Consider the following 18,748-nt stretch of genomic DNA (forward strand, 5'->3'; position numbering starts at 1 on the left):
ACAGGGGATCATATCTAAATGTGTTTTGAAATATTAAGATCTTTGAAATAATCGACCATGTGACACAGCTGCAATTTCTGGTCGAATTGTAAAGGTCTACCATGTTCTGCATGGTCGCGTGTCCCTTCAGAGAATCCTAAATATGTTTTTAAACTTTTCCGTTCTCCCAGTGTTGATGCCGTTGAATCCCTGACTGCTTCATTCCACGTAACAGTCACGATTGCGGGTGCACCGCTGACGCTGCAGAAATAAATAAAACGCCCCCTTCGCACTCCCCTTTACTCCACGCGTGTGCGGCGTTGGTGTGTGGGTGAACAAGGTAGGGGGGGAGAGAAGCCGTGGGTGAACTGCAGCGCGTCCTATGCGGATTTCATCATTGACTGGCCGCCCAGCTTCCTCACACCAGAGCCGGACTGGACCATTTCTCGTCCCTTTCGGATCTTTTAACTGGAACTGCGTGATATCATCACTGCGTGTTCCCTGTGGTCACGCGGCAGGGAGGACATCATCGTGCAGTGCTGCGAGGGATGAGCAATGGGAAAGGTAAGTGGAATCAGATCATTATTCAGATATATTAAGATGTTATTCTATTTTTTTAAGTCCATCAACACCTATTCTAAAAACAATTAACCCATCACACATAATTCTATATAAAATAACGCGTGATCACGCATATTAGAAACCGCTACGTAGCACGAGGGGGCGTGTGTGATTTGAACGTGTGACGGTAGGGGGGGGGCGTCATGAATACGCTCACGCATGATGAAGACCCACTGTGGACGCCCTACCTCGCCACATGAAACACGCAGTAAAGATCGTCCTACACTGCCGTGCAACGTGGTGACGTGTGAGCATGTGACCGGACCGCACCACATTCAGTTCTGGACTACACTACATCTTAACTGGCCCGTGGCGAGGTTTGTACGGTCACACAAAGGTCGGAGGATGAGTAAAAGTAAGAGTTAAAGAAAATCGGATGTTACCCAGAGGACTAGATAACCTGTTTTGTTTAATGGCGTTGCTTGTGTTATTGCTGCAAGTGCTCCAAGTGTTTCTTGTAGATCATCCTTTCCCAAACTTGTAGGTGTTTTCAGGATCTAACAACTTGTTGGGAAAGGACAAATGTAAGAATGTTTTGTGTGCGTGTGCGCGTGCGTGCGTGTGTGTGTGTGTGTGTGTGTGTGTGTGTGTGTGTGTGTGTGTGTGTGTGGTGTGTGTGTGTGTGTGTGTGTGTGTGTGTGTGTGTGTGTGTGTGTGTGTGTGTGTGTGTGTGTGTGTGTGTGTGTGTGTGTGTGTGTAATAATGTCTGCTCAGTTATATGCCAGGCCTGCTCTTCAATTGCTCTGACTCCTCCACCACCCGTCAACTTGACAACCTCAGCCCTGTGTAGGCAGGTGAAAAATTTGTGTGTGAATGGTTTGTCTGTGCATTTGGATGGCAACCTATCCAGGGCGTACCCCGCCTCTTGCCTAAAGTCAATTAGGATAGGTTCTGGTTACTTGTGACCCTAATGCGTTCAAGCAGTATAGAGCATGTCAGGAATGGATTGTTTTGCTGTTTGCCGTGATGGGAAAGTGCACTGCGTCATAGTGACAGCTTTTTCGGACAATGTGCTGACCTTATGAGAAGGCCAAATTCTAAATATCCTGATCATAACATCAAAGAGCTATGATACAATGCAGTTTCTATCCAACACAGCATTATAAGCAGTGTGGCTATTGATGTCACTGACGGAGTAAGGATTGACTTGCCTGTTTTCTGCACAGGCAGCATAAGTTCAATTCCCATTGAGGGAACATGACTGAACGGTTGTGTTGCATTGGATGTGTTGTGAGATTGATTGGGGATGGATTGGAGATCACTCCACAATGTACTGTGCTTTTTGCAAAAAAATCAGATGTCTGCAGTGCTCTAGCGCAGTAGTCTTTTGTTGATGTTCATGGAATCCAAGATGTTTTAATGTAACCCTGCGTGTTACCAATGGGAATGTAATTTCACATTCGGTTCATTGAGGAATCGCAGATATGAACCAGTGGATGAGAATGTGGCCTGTGAAAAACGACCTGGCTTTAATTCCATTAACTGGCATTGGATTCATATTTAAGGTGACGGCCTTGAGCAAGGCATCTAATCTAACCCAGTTGCTATCCTGTGTTGCAAACCCAAACACTGTTCTACCTTGTTACCAATTGTGTGAGTACTGTTGACTGCTGTCGTTTCTCTCTCTCTCTCTCTCTCTCTCTCTCTCTCTCTCTCTCTCGCTCTCTCTCTTTATATATATATATATATATATATATATATATATATATATATATATATTGTGAGAGCGTTTGGTCGTTTGTCTCCATGCGCCCTTCGATTGACTGACAGTTCAGGGTATTGACAGCTAGGATAGGCTCCAGCACTCCCCGCGCCCCTTGTGAGGATAAGCGGCTAAGAAAATGGATGGATGGATGGATCGATGGATGGATGGATGGATGGATGGATGTTGTGTGCATAGAATCTCCACAGTTTGAGCCGCGTTCCCATTATTGACTGTCAGTGATGCCAACGATGATTTTGCAGAAAGTTGATCCTTCAGGCACTTAGGTTATCGTGCCCTTCAGTAGTTTTGGTTTATTCATAAGTAATGAGACCACTAAATCTGTTCTCCAGAAGGGGACTGACTGAGTTACGTTTAGGAGGGTAAATCACATCTTTTTCACAGGAGGCCCTCATGATCGGGTCCCTTGTGTCGGCCTTGAACCATTTTAGTCGAAAAAAAAAAATGTTGTGCACTGACCTTAATAAGCTAAGCTATGAAGAAGCTTCATCAGACACCTGATTGCCACTGCTTCTGACCTACTTCTTCCTGAGTGTGCACCAAATGTGAGCTACTCATTTAGTTGTTACTATCATCCATTGTTTCCAAGCTGAGAAAAACTTATCCAATTCAGTGCTATTTACTGTGTTGTGTATTTTCTCTCTCAGATGTTATTCGGTTTACGTTTGGCTATTATTTCTTCCTAACAGGAGTGTGTAGCATGTTGTGACAGAAGAGGAGCATTCTTTGCCCTAGTTGCTCCTCTTTCAGTCCACGTTCTCCTTTTCAGCTCCACCTGTTGAAGGCCTGCTCTTCACTTACTATCACTCTGACTCCTCCATCCCCTGTCAACATGACAACCTCAGCCCTGCGTAGGCAGGTGAAGAACATAGTACACAACTATTCCGAAGCAGAGATTAAGGTAGTCTATGTCTTCGTGTGTCAGTGATGGGTGATGGAGGATGAATTAAAAAAAACTGTTGAAGAGGAAGTGTGCAAAGCCATTGTTTTCTAATGGGGGGGGGGGTCTGTAGGTACGTGAGGCCACCTCCAATGATCCGTGGGGGCCGTCATCGTCTCTCATGTCAGAAATAGCTGATCTGACGTTCAACGTGGTGGCCTTTGCTGAAGTCATGGCCATGGTGTGGAAGCGCCTCAATGACAGCGGCAAGAACTGGAGGCATGTTTACAAGGTAAAAAAAAAATACATACAGAGCTGATTTTCATGTGTAGTATATACAGTGAAGAAAATAAGTACAGTATTTGAACACCCTGCTATATTGCAAGTTCTCCCACCTAGAAATCATGGAGGGGTCTGAAATTTTCATCGTAGGTGCATGTCCACTGTGAGAGAGGTAATCCAAAAAGAAAAATCCAGAAATCACAATGTATGATTTTGTAATGATTTACTTGTCTGATACAGCTGCAAATAAGTATTTGAACACCTGAGAAAACCAATGATAATATTTGGTACAGTAGCCTTTGTTTACAATTGACCCCTCCGTACAGGGCACTTTACCACGCCTCCTGAAGTGACGTCACGCCACGTGCGCTGACGTCAGACAATCAATTGGGAAAAATATCGGCGCAGCAAGAAAGGAATAGAGCGAAACTGTCCGATTTACCGGCTGATTTCTCACTCGCATTCTTAGCTAACAGTGAAATATCGTTGAAAAGCATACAGCAGGGCTTCAAGTATTTCAGCGAGGGATATTTCAATGGTATTTACATGCATATCGATGGAGAAACCATTGATATTAGCGCGAGATCTTTCCAGAGTCAGAGGAAGACCGAGAAGCCACATAATATAATATATTATAACCCAAAGACGAATTCGTCATAATTCTAATTTATATGAGACATGTATTGAAAATCAAATATAGGGCATACCTTCATGCTAACACAGTCCGGTTTAGCGTACCCGCGAACAAAGGGACACGTTTGTGCAGTCAGATCATCGCAAAATATCGCTCAACACAGATCAAGTGTGTCAATCATTCACACGTAGCTATATTATGCAAGCGAAGAACTGCTAATTCATTTATATGAGACATGTATTGAAAATCAAATATAGGACTTACCTTCGTGCAAACATATCTGTTCCGGTTGATGGATTCAGTTGATCATGCGGTCTTCCTCAAAGTTTTATCCATCAAAGACATTTTTCGTACTCGGTCTTCTGTTCCGGTTGATTTTAGATGGATTCAGTTGATGATGCGGTCTTACACAAAGTTTGATCCATCAAAGACATTTTTCATACTGGGTCTTCGGTTTTGGAAAGGGTACGAATTGACCTCCACCAACTAGCCTTTCAGGATACCTGTCGTCACTATTATAAAGTCCATGACTACACCTCTTAACCATATCTATTGTTAAAGAACCCAAATATGCGATAAAACGCCAACAGAAGCTATACTGGACCATACAGCCAGCAGATCTCTGGCCTCTGATTGGTCAGTGACGTGGATTGCGCAACATCCACGGAGGGGTCAATTACAGAGGTCAAACGTTTCCTGTAGTTGTTCACCAGGTTTGCACACACTGCAGAAGGGATTATGGCCCACTCCTACACACAGATCTTCTCTAGATCAGAGAGGTTTCTGGGCTGTCGCTATGAAAAACGGAGTTTCAGCTCCCTCCAAAGATTTTCGATTGGGTTTAGGTCTGGAGACTGCCTCGGACCAGAAGCTTGGTATGCTTTTTACAGAGTCACTCCTTGATTTTCCTGGTTGTGTGCTTCGGGTCGTTGTCATTTTGAAAGACCCACCCACGACCTATCTTCAATGATCTGACTGAGGGAAAGAGGGTGTTCCCCAAAATATCGCAATACATGGCCGCGGTCATCCTCTCCTTATTATAGTGCAGTCGTCCTGTCCCATGTGCAGAAAAACACCCCCAAAGCATGATGCTACCATCATCATGTTTCACAGTAGGGATGGTGTTCTTGGGATGGAACTCATCATTTGTCTTCCTCCAAATACGGTTAGTGGAATTATGACCAAAAAGTTCCATTTTGGTCTCATCTGACCACAAAACTTTCTCCCATGATTCCTGTGTATTATTCAAATGGTCATTGGCAAACTTAAGACAGGCCTTGACATGTGCTGGTTTAAGCAGGGGAACCTTCCATGCCATGCATGATTTCAAACCATGACGTCTTAGTGTATTACCATCAGTCACCTTGGAAACGATGGCCCCAGCTCTTTTCAGGTCATTGATCAAGTTCTGTCGTGTAGTCCTGGGCTGATTCCTCACCTTTCTAAGGATTATTGAGACCCCACGAGGTGATATCTTGAGTGGGGCTCCACTCCGATTGAGATTGACCGTCATGTTTAGCTTCTTCCATTTTCTAACGATTGCTCCAAAAGGGGACCTTTTTTCACATGCTGCTTTGCAATTTCTCCGTAGCCCTTTCCAGCCGTGGAGTTGTACGATTTTGTCTCTGGTGTCTTTGGACAGCTCTTTGTTCTTGGCCATGTTACAAGTTTAAGTCTTACTGATTGTATGGGGTGGACAGGTGTCTTTATGCAACTAACAACCTCACACAGGTGCATCTGATTTAGGATAATATATGGAGAGGAGGTGGACTTTTAAGGGGGACTAACAGGTCTTTCTTCTAACTGATAGACAAGCGTTCAAATACTTATCTGTAGCTGTATTACATAAATAAATTGTTTTAAAAAAATCATACATAGTGATTTCTGGATTTTTCTCTTTAGATGATCTCTCTCACAGTGGACATGCACCTACGATAAATATTTCAGACCCCTCCATGATTGCTAAGTGGGAGAACTTGCATTATAGGAGGGTGTTCAAATACTTATTTTCTTCACTGTAACTGCATTACAGTTTACTCAGTGTTGTTGCTAATAATTTGGTTACCTATTTGGTTACCACATGAGGACAGTGAAACACTGTACAGGCATCAAAATTAAGGATCAGTATCATTGCTAAAGCTGATTTTTTTTTTTTTTATTTAGCTCTCAAAGTGGATCCACTTAGATTGTGTAGATGTAAAGAGTGAGCTTAGTTGTCCCACTAATTTTGTACTTAGCGTCTATAGCAGGTGTAATGAAATTGAACAATGCATTTTAATTTCAGTCCCTAACGCTATTGGACTACCTCCTGAAGACGGGATCAGAAAGAGTGGCTCAGCAGTGTCGAGAGAATGCTTTCACTATTCAGGTACTTCACAGTCACTCCAGAAAAGGATACACATTGTGTTTTTTTATTAAAACTCCCTTTCGCCCCTATTGAATGTTCAAAAAGGGTTAAAGCAACACAACTCATTTTACAAATACACAATGGGCTACAAATCGTGTGCAATATTATACAGTAATGTTTTTTTCTGGGTTCAGACGCTGCGTGATTTTCAGTATGTTGACCGCGATGGCAGAGACCAAGGAGCCAATGTCAGGGAAAAAGCGCGCCAATTGGTGTGTCTTCTCCGGGATGAGGACCGTCTTCGCCAAGAGAGGAGTCAAGCACTGAAGACCAAGGAGCGAATGGCTGGGGGAGGCAGCGGTGGTGTAGGAGTAGGTGGAGGGGCCATGTATGGAGGAATACCGCCATCGTACCACCCAGGCAGGCGGACAAGCCAGCCCAGCATGGCTGTACTCTATGGGGAGGAGTTAAGTCGCTCCAGAGGTTCTCCATCCTCTTTTAACTGTGAGTGTTGAGTAGAGTCTTGCGACTGCATTGGCTTCGCTGTCCCCAAGCTTTTGATACTGCACACCTCCTATACATAAACTTCACACACACACACACATAACCATGCACATAATCATACACACTGTATCACCATTCCGCCCTCCTCCTTGCCCCTCAGCAGCTTCGTCTTCATCTCCTCGAGGCGCCTCAGACTTGGAACAGGCTCGACCCCAAACCAGCGGGGAAGAGGAGCTGCAGATCCAGCTGGCTTTAGCCATGAGCAGGGAGGAGAATCAGAAGGTAAAACAGCAGTACACCTACTTAACTCTGAACATTGGTATGAGATCCGATTTTTGTTTTCTTGAATTCTCCACCAAATACGTTTGCTAGTATATATTTTACTTTCTTGGAGGGAGTTGGAAAGAAACCATAACATTTTTTTTTTGTTGTACAAGGGAGGTGTCTTTCACTTTGTTCAGCCTTGGTCGAGGTCTATGCTCCACAGAGTGGTTGTGGTTTGCAGTTGTGGTTTGCGATGGAGAGCTGCTTTGCATCACATTGGAAGGTGTTTCAGATTGTAACTAATGAACTGAATTTTGATGCACCAGTTCAGTGGCAATAAAAACTCAGCAACGTTATAAAGATCGATTTGTTTTTTTTTTTATACAGCCCCTGTATTGCTCTCATTTGATTGATTTTGCTTCACTGTACCTAGTCGCTCACAGAGACTGTATCTTAACCAACAAATCTAATTTTTTTTACCTAAAAAAATTTAGTTGTACTGCATTTAATTTTCGTTTTCCAATCGAATCTCATCAAAATCCATTTATAAAACACAACAAATCATTTCATGTCTACAATTTAGATTTGGCAGTAAGTCAGCATAATGTCGAGAGGAATAACTGCTGTCAGTTAATAAGTTCAAGCGTGCGTAACAAAGAAGGTGTTGTGTTCACTGGTGATGTCAGCAATGCCACCTTTGCAGGAACAGTGCTGTCGCCATGGAGATGAGTCTCTCATACAAAAGGTCCTGGATGAGAGCAGGAGAACAAGCCAGACTGGGGCGCAGGAGGTGAGTGTGAAAACAGTGCATTCTGTCCACGTGGGCGTACGTATGCCCGACGAGTGTGCGTGAGCACGGTTGTTCACTTGTGTGGTGCTCACTGTGGATTTGTGTGTAGTAACACGCTACATGAACTCTCTTACATTAATTCAAGTAACATTTCTGATAAATTGCACTTGTCAAAGTATTTTTAATGAAGTGCACTTTGTACTTTTACTCGAGTACAGTATATATGTTAAGAAATGTTACATGTTCTCCGTTACAAATATCTAGATGCCACTCACAACTTTCTTTTATCAATAATTACGTGCCAGATCTGTATTTAGACTTTTGTTTTAGATTTCCACATCATGTGGCATTGCTCCAATCCCCCATGATCACCATCACAGTGACATCGTTTGACTCTCAAGTTCACCAATCAAACGACAAAAGAAAGTCACATGTCCGCACACAGTCTTCTCTATGGCTTTGCTTATCAATCAAAGTGACAGTGTCTCTCTCTCTCTCTCCTCTCTCTCTCTCTCTCTCTCTCTCTCTCTCTCTCTCTCTCTCTCTCTCTCTCTCACTCACTCTGCTGTTTCTCGCTCTCTCTCTTGTTTTTCGTCTGTCTCTCGCTCTCTCACTGTTTATTTTCTCTCTCTCCCCCCTCTCGTTCTCCCTCTTTCTCCCTATCTCCCTTTCTCTCTCTCTCTCTCTCTCTCTCTCTCTCTCTCTTTCTCACACACACACACACACACACACACACACACACTATCAAAACATCTGGTCGGCAAACACCTTCATTCATTCAGTCATTTTAGTGGATAAAGCAAATAGTGTTTGCGTAGGTGGCATGGTGAACAACATGAGCACATCTTCCTCACAGTTCTGTTCAAACTCAAGCTCTGTAGAGTTTGCATGTTGCGTGGTTTTGCTCCAGGTACTCTGGTTTCCTCCCACATCCCAAAAACATGCATGGTAGGTTAATTGAGGACTTCAAATTGACCATAAATATGAATGTAATTGTGAATGCTTATTTATATGTGCCCTCCGGTTGGCTGGTGACCTTTTCAGGGTGTACCACACCTCTTGCCTGAAGAAAGCTGGGATAGACTCCACCATGCCGACCTTAGTAAGAATAAGCGGTACGGAACATGAATGAATGAATGAATGAATGACATATTCTGATTTAAAAATAACTTACTCAGTACTTGGGTATTTTTTTCACTGAGTACTTTCTTACTCGAGTAATTATTATTAATTACATGGACTTCTTTTTGCTTTTACTTGAGTCGTATTATTCAAAAGTAACAATTCTTACCTGAGTAGGATATTTGGCCACTCTCCCCACCTTTGCTTTGTGTGGTAGAGAGACTGATGTGAGGCAAAACGACAGATCAGCATAATGAGAGCAAGAGGTGCAAGAGGAGAAAGAGGTGCCAGCTGAATGATAACACATTTGTCTTGTCTAACCTTGAGCTCAAGTGACATTTCTCTCAGTACGATCTCCTTATCTGGTTGCACAGAAGCCCCTATTCTCATTGGCCAGCTGACAAGCTAATCAAGAGTAACCTGATGTGCATGTTGGTTTACATAAATTCTTCTGTCACACATAAAATAATATAGATAATGTTTTAATAGTGTAGTAAGTACTAAATGATGATCCTTTGTTTTCAAATGGGAGAAATACAACGCCTTTGTTGTATTTTACTTAACTCCACTGAACACAGCCAGAAATTATGCCTAACAGAAACATGTTTATTTTGTTTGAGAGTGGCATTAATAATCTGGTGAATAAATTAAGGTATATTTGAATCACTGCATTAGACCACACACACACACAGAGGTTTGAAGCTTGGATACTGTTGCCACATGCCTTACATTACAATATCCTGCTGGGCAAAAATGAGGTGTTTGTTGAAATGCAGTACTTTCCAAGTGTGTTGATCAACTGAGTGAGGAATGTGTCACTGCTTTGTCCCTCGCCATGTTACTGTTGCAGGCAAGCATCTCTACACTGCAGAGACTTTTCTTGAGGGAGCGTCTCATTTTCTGTATTAACAATCAATTGTTGGGGCTTCCAGCAACATAGTCCCCTTTCTGTGCTCAGCTGTTTCCTCCCTGCAGATTCATGTGTTTCGATCTGGCTTCTCCACGACAGAAATTATGGTTTTAATAACAGTGCTGAAACCATTTGATACTAGACAGAACAGATGATTCAAACTCCGTTTTTCATTATGTATAAGACTGGCAACACGTCTGGATTAAAATGACGTCTATGACCAATTTTGTGATTAATTTAGACAACGATGATGTTGACTTCAAGCCCAGCTATGTATTTTAACTACGCCCTAATACAAACCCTAATTGAGGTGAAGTTGGGACGTTGTATAAAACTGAAATACAAACTGAATATAATGATTTGCAAGAACTTTTCAACCTCCAGTATGTTCAATTGGAATACACTATAAAGACAGGAGTCATAAAGCACAGGACTTTATGTTATCTGTCCGTTTTGCCAATGGATCGTTGTCACATAAGGTTAACCTCACGTTGAGAGTGGCATGGGAGCTGTATCTCAGACATGGGAGGATGTCAATTTCGAGATACATCATCAGCTGAATACCTTTCGATCGTAGGGGTTTTCAGCCGTTTAACACTAGTCGCTATGTTTGGTCTTTGTCACTGAAACTGTGTTGTACCATTTTCCATGACTTATCATGGGCTACTCAAACGCAGTTGGTATTGGATCATCACTGTTGCAGAACTTCGTGTTTTTAAGCTCTCCATTGACCAGTGAGATGCTTTGTTACATGTTTGGCTTGATTTTCATATGGGCCAATTTTATGTTTTATGTAAGGCGGATCCTGTTCATTATCTGTTCACCCTTCACCACCCATTTCGAGGCCTTGATGATGACCTTTATTGCCATTGTGAAGGACAGGGGTGAGCTCATACAGGCTGCCCTGTCGTCTTTATTGAAGACAACGGAGAGGTTGTGGTATTCGTCCAGCACTCAGGAGAGGTGTGGCAGGTGGTTGAGTTTTGCTGGAGAACGGAATGGCAGAAAGAGGACAATGTGAATGGCAGAAAGGACTCCACCCGGTAATTGATAAGTGGGTCTAACCGATGGCAGGATTGTGCTTCATGAGCCAGGGGATTCTGAGGACTAATGGCGTCTCAGGGGAGGGAACAACAAAAAGCTGGATGGCTTCACGGTGATTACCTAAAATGAGGAAAGTAAACGTAACTGTTTTCTGAATGACAGCGGAGATGATTCACCCCATCCAGGGCTGTCACTTTTGCGGGGAGAAGGGAGGCGTTCGAGGGGAAGCTGGCGCTGACATGTAAATTCTCATGAATAAAATTGTCAGCTGCGCTGAAGTCAGTGAGGGCTGTGACAGGGCTATTGCGATTGGGGCTCAGGATACACAAGAGAACAATCATACAGGAGGGAGAGCTAGGAGAGGTTTTGATTTGGTTCACCTCTTGGGTCATAGGGAGCCCAGTCTTTTAGTTTCACTGAGAAGGTGGTGATGAAATGACCTAGCTGTCCACAACAAATACATAACCAGTACTGAGGCTCTTAAGGGTGTAATTTAGTCTTGCAGAAATGCACTGGCTCCTGTAAAAGAGTTCAAGATGTGGCGGAATAACTAGAAGAGCAATGTCTACGGAAGATGCCAAACTGCATGCTCCTTTGCCCTTTCCCGTAAGCGATTCTCCAGTCTAATTGATGATGAAATTAATTCTTTGAGTGTAACAACTTCTCAGTGTGATAAATTGCAGCGGAATTAGACAGAGTTTTGTATGCAAAGTCTGAATATTGAAAGATCACGTTAATTAATCACAGAATGTTGTCCGACGATGTCCTGGCTGGCTTAGTATCAACGCTATACAGTGAATCTGAGTTGACGATGATGATGATGATGATGATGATGTCTCCCAGTTTGTCATCTTAATTTTGATCAGCATCCACTTTTCTCCAAACAGCCTCAGCGTTATCTGACCTGATCTTGCATTATCTTGTGTAAATTTGAAGTGAATAAACACGGAGCTACCAAGCTTGAAATGTACAGTAAATCTTATCGCGGCTACATTCACAGGTGTCAGCATGAATCAGAGGTGGTCATCAGTTTAAAGGTTTCTTTGGTGATCTGTTATTACTGTGTAAACACTGACCTAATAGCAAACAACCCATCCATTTCCCGAGCTGCTTATCCTCATAAGGGTTGCGGGAGTGCTGGAGCTTATTTCAGCTATCATCAAGCAGGAGGCAGGCTACACCCTGAACTGGTTCCCAGCCAATCTAATAGGAAACCAACATGCAGAATTATATATCTGATGCATTTCACACGTTTTTCTTTTTTTTCTGTCTTAAAACCCATTTCAGGCACGCATACAAGATAAGAAGCATCCGATTTTGTACAAATGCATACTAAATGTTTGGTTATTGCTTCTTTAGTCGACCATTTTGGACCTAGTAGACATCTTTGGTGCATCCTCTGAGAGCCAAGCTCCACCTGGTGACCCCTGGCACTCTGTCCAGCCTTCCGGTAATGTCACTTCTGATCCCTGGCATTCTGTGGGTGAGTGTCCTGTCATGTCCACAAACAAAAGTTAAAGAGTAAAGTGAACATGTTTCAAGGATCCCTTTACAGAATGTGCTGCATAACAAAACTGTCTTCACAGCCGTTCCAGGCTCACCAACATCCTCAAAAGCTGGTAATCCTCTGGCTGCATGTACCGACTCGCACAAAGAGCTATGGGAGGCGGCATCCAGCTACAGCCATGCAGTGGATCACACGTGGGACAGAACGTCCGTGCGCGGTATCTTCCAGAATCACTGGCTCCTTTACTTGACCACACTTGTATTTGTTCTCAAATAAAACTGCACTGGCTGTATTACTTTAGCACTGAAACATGATTCTGCAGAGAGTGATGGGGAATATCCCGTCAGTGCACAAGAAGAAGATAGGTTTCAGCAGGAAGTCCCTCAAATGCCTTCTCTTCACTCAGCTAGTCCCACAGGTAAAACAAGGGACAAGCAAAATCTTGGGCTCTGCGATTCTGCTTTTATACAAGTTATACTTTTGTAAGTTTTAAACTGACACTACATTAGCTACATATTGCATGATTAAAAAAAAATCACCTACAGCTTCATCTCAAGAAATTAGAATACGGTTGACCCGTCTACCGCTGAGTGTGCTTTGGCATTTGGGAATTCACATATTCTGCTGTTTCCTAGGGGAACCTATCCAGTTATTTATGAAAACACCCACTTTTTTCCGCTTTTTTAAACACCCGATCCCCTACTTATTCATTTTTTTTTTTTTTTTACCTGATCCCACTCTTTTCAGATTTGTTTTTTATGGCAATTATAAGAGAGGGTCAATTATTCTCTATATTTTGCGATTGCCTTAGCATCCCCGTGAATAATGGGAGTCTACTGTGTTGTATAAAACTTCACTACTTTATTTCAGGAGTTCAATTCAACAAGTGAAACATGTTCCAAGTATATGGAAGTAAATATGTGCCACCAGGATCTGAATTAAAAATGCCACCGAAGATTTTATGTTGTAAAATTCACATTGTTATTTCAAAGTGATCACATTTTCAATAGCTGTATTTCAGTTTAACTTTTCAATGTTAACAAATTTGCCATATAAAAAAAAGTCAACCTTCAAAATTCAAATGCCATATTTTCAGTCTCCTGGGATTCAACTGGCTACAATTCGCTGTCTGATATCCATCGTCGAAATTCAGTGTTAAGAAGGCAGGATTACTTCAGGTCTTCTTAACACTGAACGCTAAATCTATGTTGAAAATCCTTTTAGTTGTTTTCGTGAATCACTTTCCCTGTTTGAATTGAACTACTGAAATAAATTAAGTTTTGCTTGTTATTGGAATTTTGAATAGACACACAAGTACCTTCTTACTTGCTCTTTGTAGTTTCTGAGCTTCGTGGGTCAGCAGACATGTTCTCTGGAGCAGATTCCAGGACTGATCCATTTAAGAATGACGCTCTGCAGGCGCTCCAGGTAAATGGGCCAGACTCAGGCAGTCCAGAGATGTCTGCTCTGTCTCGGCTCACGCCCCCTGTGAGGACCACGACGCGTGTGTGTCGGACCCCAGAGGCCTTCCTCGGACCAACGGGGGCCTCGTTGGTCAATCTGGATGCACTGATACCTCCTACCCCACCGGGCAAGGCACACAACAATCCATTCCTCTCAGGTATTCGCCATTACAGAACTTGTGACAAGAGCATATACAATGTAAGTTTTGGGTTTCTAACCAGCGAACTGCCGCCACTCATAGGTCTGAGCGCTCCATCTTCCACCAACCCCTTCCACTGTGACCAGCCTCGCCTTACCCTCAACCAAATGCGTCCATCCTCTACATCTCCACTGCCCCCACACATGCTCTCCTACAGTCCGTCCCTTCCCCTCCCTCTCCGTCAGAGGGGGGCAGCCCTTCCCTCCTCGCACACCCAACCTCCCACCAGACTTATGGACCTTCCCTCCAACCTACCCCAACCCCTGCTCCCTCTCTCTCCCCGGCCAGCGGCTCGCGTTCAATCCCCAGCACTAACACACAGCCACAACCCATTCCTTTGAGACTGGAATTGCTTTTCCTATTTGCACATTCTAGACGATAACATGAGCCTGAACCAGAATGAAGATCTTGTTTATTGTATGTGTGCGCACACGAAATGGATCAAAACTGACCTGGATGTAATTGTGTCAGTTGAAAGACACATCACCTGCTGCACTATATGTAACCAACCTGAACTCTTGAAGAAATGCATTGACACAAATCCATCACATTAATATTCCCGACAAGTTTGATATTAGGTAAACAGCCCAGCAATAAATTCCCTCATGTGAATCATTTCATCAACTGATCTGTATTTTTTAATGCAATGTGTTCCTAATGCATTGTCACTCAAATGGATATGAGTGAATACATTATGATGTGGCACTCAAGAGCACTGCAAATTAAGGTCTAATCAGAATCCTAATGAAGGGAGGATTTATTGCCAGAGTGCTGTTTAACCTTAATATCAAATGAAGTAAAGTGTGATAACGATAACAGTGCTTATTATACACGAACTGTAAAAGTGTGCACATTCTTCGCAAGGTTCTTCGTAAAGGTACATGGACAACATGGCCGCCACATTTCCACACATCATCTGCAGCTGACAACCTGAGCACCATATGTCAGTTCTCCAGTTCAATAACTGGAACAGTTACACTTTCATGTATTGTTCCTGCTTTGCCGACAAAAGAATGCTCATCCTTTCCCCATCGAGACAGCAACTGGTGCAACACCTTTTTCTCATCAGTCATATTGGAGTTTAATTGAAGTTGATGTCTCTTAACTCAGATACGAAATTCCTCCTGACACTGTCAAAGAACCTTCACAAATATGTACTGTATGATCTATTTTTTTAGGCACCTTACATGGTCATTTGTCAAAAGCCCATTTACTTTCCTTCAAAAAGTCTTGAGTTGCTTTTGCAGAATGCTCGGGTCACTCTCCGTCTGCGCTCTTAAGTGTCGTACAATCAGATTTGTGCCATTGGCTAAACGTCAGACTTTCTGAGGCCAAATAAATGTAATATTCTTCAAACAAGCTAAGTCAGTTACCTGATCTCACGGCAGTAGAACATACTACGTGAATAGCTTTTTATTTAAACAAACGGTCCCTGAAGGTGGTTCCGTCGTATCTCCAGTAAGCTTCTGAGTCTTCTCCAAACGATTACAAACTATAGCTATATTTACTATTTTGTCAGTTGTTCAAATACTATTAACCCCCTGAAATTGAGGTATTCTGTTAAAAATGTAATTTTTAATGCCATAGAGCATCATAAAAGTTTCACATCTTTTGTCTTATACAAATGCAAAAATATGTAAAATTGCATCTCAATAAATTGGAATATTGTAAAAAAGTATTTTTTTTTGGTTCAAAAGTGAAACTCCTATTATTCATCATGATAGACACACATGACTTTGATGCAGGCAGCATGGGCTCAGTTCGCACTCAGTGACGTGTGAATGTGATTGTGAATGATCGTCTGTCTCTTTATGTGCCCTCAGACTAATTGGTATTGTATTATTATTTTATTAAAGGTATATCATAAAAATACTTTCAATGTTTCCGATGTATTGTGCAAAATTGTTTTGAATATTTTGGTTTCTGTGCTGGACCTTATCACAACTATCCTCGCGCAGGAGGCAGGGTAGACCCTCAAATGGTCGCCAAGCAATCGCAGGCCACACATAAACAACCATTCGCACTCACATTCATACTTCCAGCCAGTTGAGAGTCTTCAGCCAAATTATGATACAAAATAAATAAAAGATTTAATATTTTACTCCATTTTTGGTGAGTTTATACATTAGTTTCACGTTCTGAATTGATCTAACAAAATAAATTACGTTTTTCTCATTATGCAAAATTTTTTAGATGTAAATAAAAACTGGTGGAATGGTGGAATGACTAGTTAGAGCATGTGCTTCACGGTTCTGAGGACCGTTCTCCCCATGCCTGTGTGGGTTTTGTCCGGGAACTCTGGTTTCCTCCCACGTCCCAAAATTATGCATTAATTGGAGACTCAAAATGGCTCTTAGGTGTGATTATGAGTGCGATACGTTGGTTGTCTATATCCGCCCTGCGACTGGCTGGCAACCAGTTCAGGGTGTACTCCTCCTCCTGCTCAAAGTTACCTGGGATGAGCTCCAGCATTCCCATGACCCTTCTGAGGATAAGTGCCTCAGAAAATGGGTGGATGGATGGATGGATGGATGGATGGATGGATGGATGGATGGATGGATGGATGGATGGATGGATGGATGGATGGATGGACAGAGCAGTGTGGTTTGCGTCCTGGCCGTGGAACAGTGGACCAGCTCTACACCTTTGGCAGGCTCCTCAAGGGTGCATGGGAGTTCGCCCAACAAGTCTCTAGGTGTTCTGTGGACTTGGAGAAGGGGATTGGGGGGGTCCTTCAGGAGTATTGGGTACCGAACCCCCTGATCCGGGTTATTGGTCCCAACACGACCAGTATCAGAGTTTTGTCGATATTGCTGGCAGTAAAATTGACTTACCAGTGAGGATTGGACTCAGCCAAGGTTGCCCTTTATCATCAATTTCGTTCATTACTTTTTTGGGAAGAATTTCTAGGCACAGTGTAGAGTGTGTCCAATTTGGTGGCCTCCATATTGCATCTCTGCTTTTGGCAGATGATGTAGTTCTGTTGGCTTCATCAAGCCGTGACCGTCAACTCTCACTGGAGTAGTTCGCAGCCGAGTGTGAAACAGCCGGGACGAGAATCAGCACCTCCGAAACTGAGACCTGCGTCCTCAGTCACAAAAAGGTGCGGTGCCCTCTCCAGGTCGGGGATGAGATCCTTGGGCATCACTGCTAAACTTACTATCCCCACCATAGGACCTTGACTCAGCGGTAGAAGACTGTTGGATGGATAGAAAATGAAATAACTTGAGACAAAACCAATGAGAAAAAAAGTACTAAAAATTGTTACCTTGTTGCCTTGACGGACGTGAGATTTCTTTACACCTATCACAAATTCAAGACACCCTCTGCCAGAAAAAAGAAGGCAGCCCAGACCATAAAGCCTGCTGGTTGTTTCACAGTAGGTGCATTGTTCTTTCGTTTTTTGTTTTTTTTTTTACACATGCACAGGTAACATTGTTGGTCCCCATTTGTTGAAGTATAAAATAGCGACTATAAGAACTGAAAAGACTTGAAACCGTTGAGAGTGGAATTTGCTTTAAAATGCATTCTGACAGGACAGCACGGTGGTTCAGCTGAGGACCTGGGTTCGATCCCAGCCCCGCCTGTGTGGAGTTTGCATGTTCTCCCTTTGCCTCTGTGGGTTTTCTCCGGGCAATCCAGTTTCCTCCCACATCCAAAAAACATGCAACCTTAATTGGACACTCTAAATTGCCCGTAGTACTGATTGTGAGTGAAGCTGTTTGTCTCTATGTGCCCTGTGATTGTCTGGCAAGCAGTTGAGGGGGTATCCCGCCTCCTGCCCGTTGACAGCTTGGATAGATTCAAGCACCCTTCTGATTCTTGTGAGGATAAGTGGCAAAGAAAAAGGCTGGATGGATGCATTTTGACAATTGACAAGGCACATTGCTTCTGGGACAATGTTTTTGGGATATCTGTTATCTTGATAATCCCTCGTTGGCTTTCACGATCACAGTATTACTGTGTACAGTACTACAATGTTGGTAGAACTCAATGGGATCTTATGGACCTGAAGTTTCCATGCACGTGATGACCACTAGATGGCAAAACTGACCCTTTTATTCATTATAAGGTGTGCTGCGGCCGTAGACCAGTTCAAGGAGTACCCCACCTCATGCCAGCGGTACAGAAAATGGATGGTCCATGTCCATTTTCCAAGACGCTTATCCTCATAAGGGTCATGGGAGGGCTGGAGCCTACCTCAGCTATCTAACACGAACTTTGCTCCCAGAACAGTTTATACGCACAGTATATCTGTCTGATCTAGAGAAGATCTGTGTGGAGGAGTGGGCCAAAATCCCTCCTGCAGTGTGGGCAAATCTGGTGAACAACTACAGGAAATGTTTGACCTCTATAATTGCAAACAAAGACTACTGTACCAAATATTAACATTGGTTTTCTCAGGTGTTCACATACTTATTCGCAGCTGTATACCACAACAAAAAAAAAATCATTAAAAAATCATACATTGTGATTTC

The 18,748-nt window shown here is 43.0% G+C and overlaps 1 protein-coding gene across 6 annotated transcripts; it reads left to right on the forward strand.

Annotated features, from left to right (window-relative positions):
- The first annotated feature begins 243 nt into the window (after positions 1–243).
- On the forward strand, positions 244–15,806 carry epn3b (epsin 3b). 6 transcript variants are annotated; one of them, XM_061829959.1, is made up of 12 exons: positions 244–543; positions 3,093–3,224; positions 3,337–3,495; positions 6,404–6,487; positions 6,661–6,970; positions 7,131–7,252; positions 7,938–8,024; positions 12,460–12,583; positions 12,687–12,824; positions 12,930–13,025; positions 13,947–14,228; positions 14,313–15,806. In XM_061829959.1, the coding sequence occupies exons 1-12, from the start codon at positions 535–537 to the stop codon at positions 14,609–14,611; spliced, it is 1,842 nt and encodes a 613-aa protein (XP_061685943.1). In that variant the 5' UTR covers positions 244–534; the 3' UTR covers positions 14,612–15,806. The 6 variants fall into 6 exon arrangements, with proteins under 6 accessions (XP_061685943.1, XP_061685944.1, XP_061685945.1 ...); XM_061829960.1 differs by having other exon boundaries at positions 7,134–7,252; XM_061829961.1 differs by lacking the exon at positions 244–543 and adding an exon at positions 785–917.
- The last annotated feature ends 2,942 nt before the right edge of the window (positions 15,807–18,748 follow it).

The sequence above is a fragment of the Syngnathoides biaculeatus genome, chromosome 9, assembly GCF_019802595.1.
Source record: "Syngnathoides biaculeatus isolate LvHL_M chromosome 9, ASM1980259v1, whole genome shotgun sequence".
NCBI classification, from domain to species: Eukaryota; Metazoa; Chordata; class Actinopteri; order Syngnathiformes; family Syngnathidae; genus Syngnathoides; species Syngnathoides biaculeatus.

What these genes read in the sequence shown, in the direction of transcription:
- epn3b (XM_061829959.1), top strand. An exon ending in ACTGGAGGCATGTTTACAAG is followed by an intron (nt 3,496 to 6,403) that starts GTAAAAAAAAAA and finishes TTTTAATTTCAG; the next exon opens with TCCCTAACGCTATTGGACTA. An exon ending in GCAGGGAGGAGAATCAGAAG is followed by an intron (nt 7,253 to 7,937) that starts GTAAAACAGCAG and finishes CCACCTTTGCAG; the next exon opens with GAACAGTGCTGTCGCCATGG.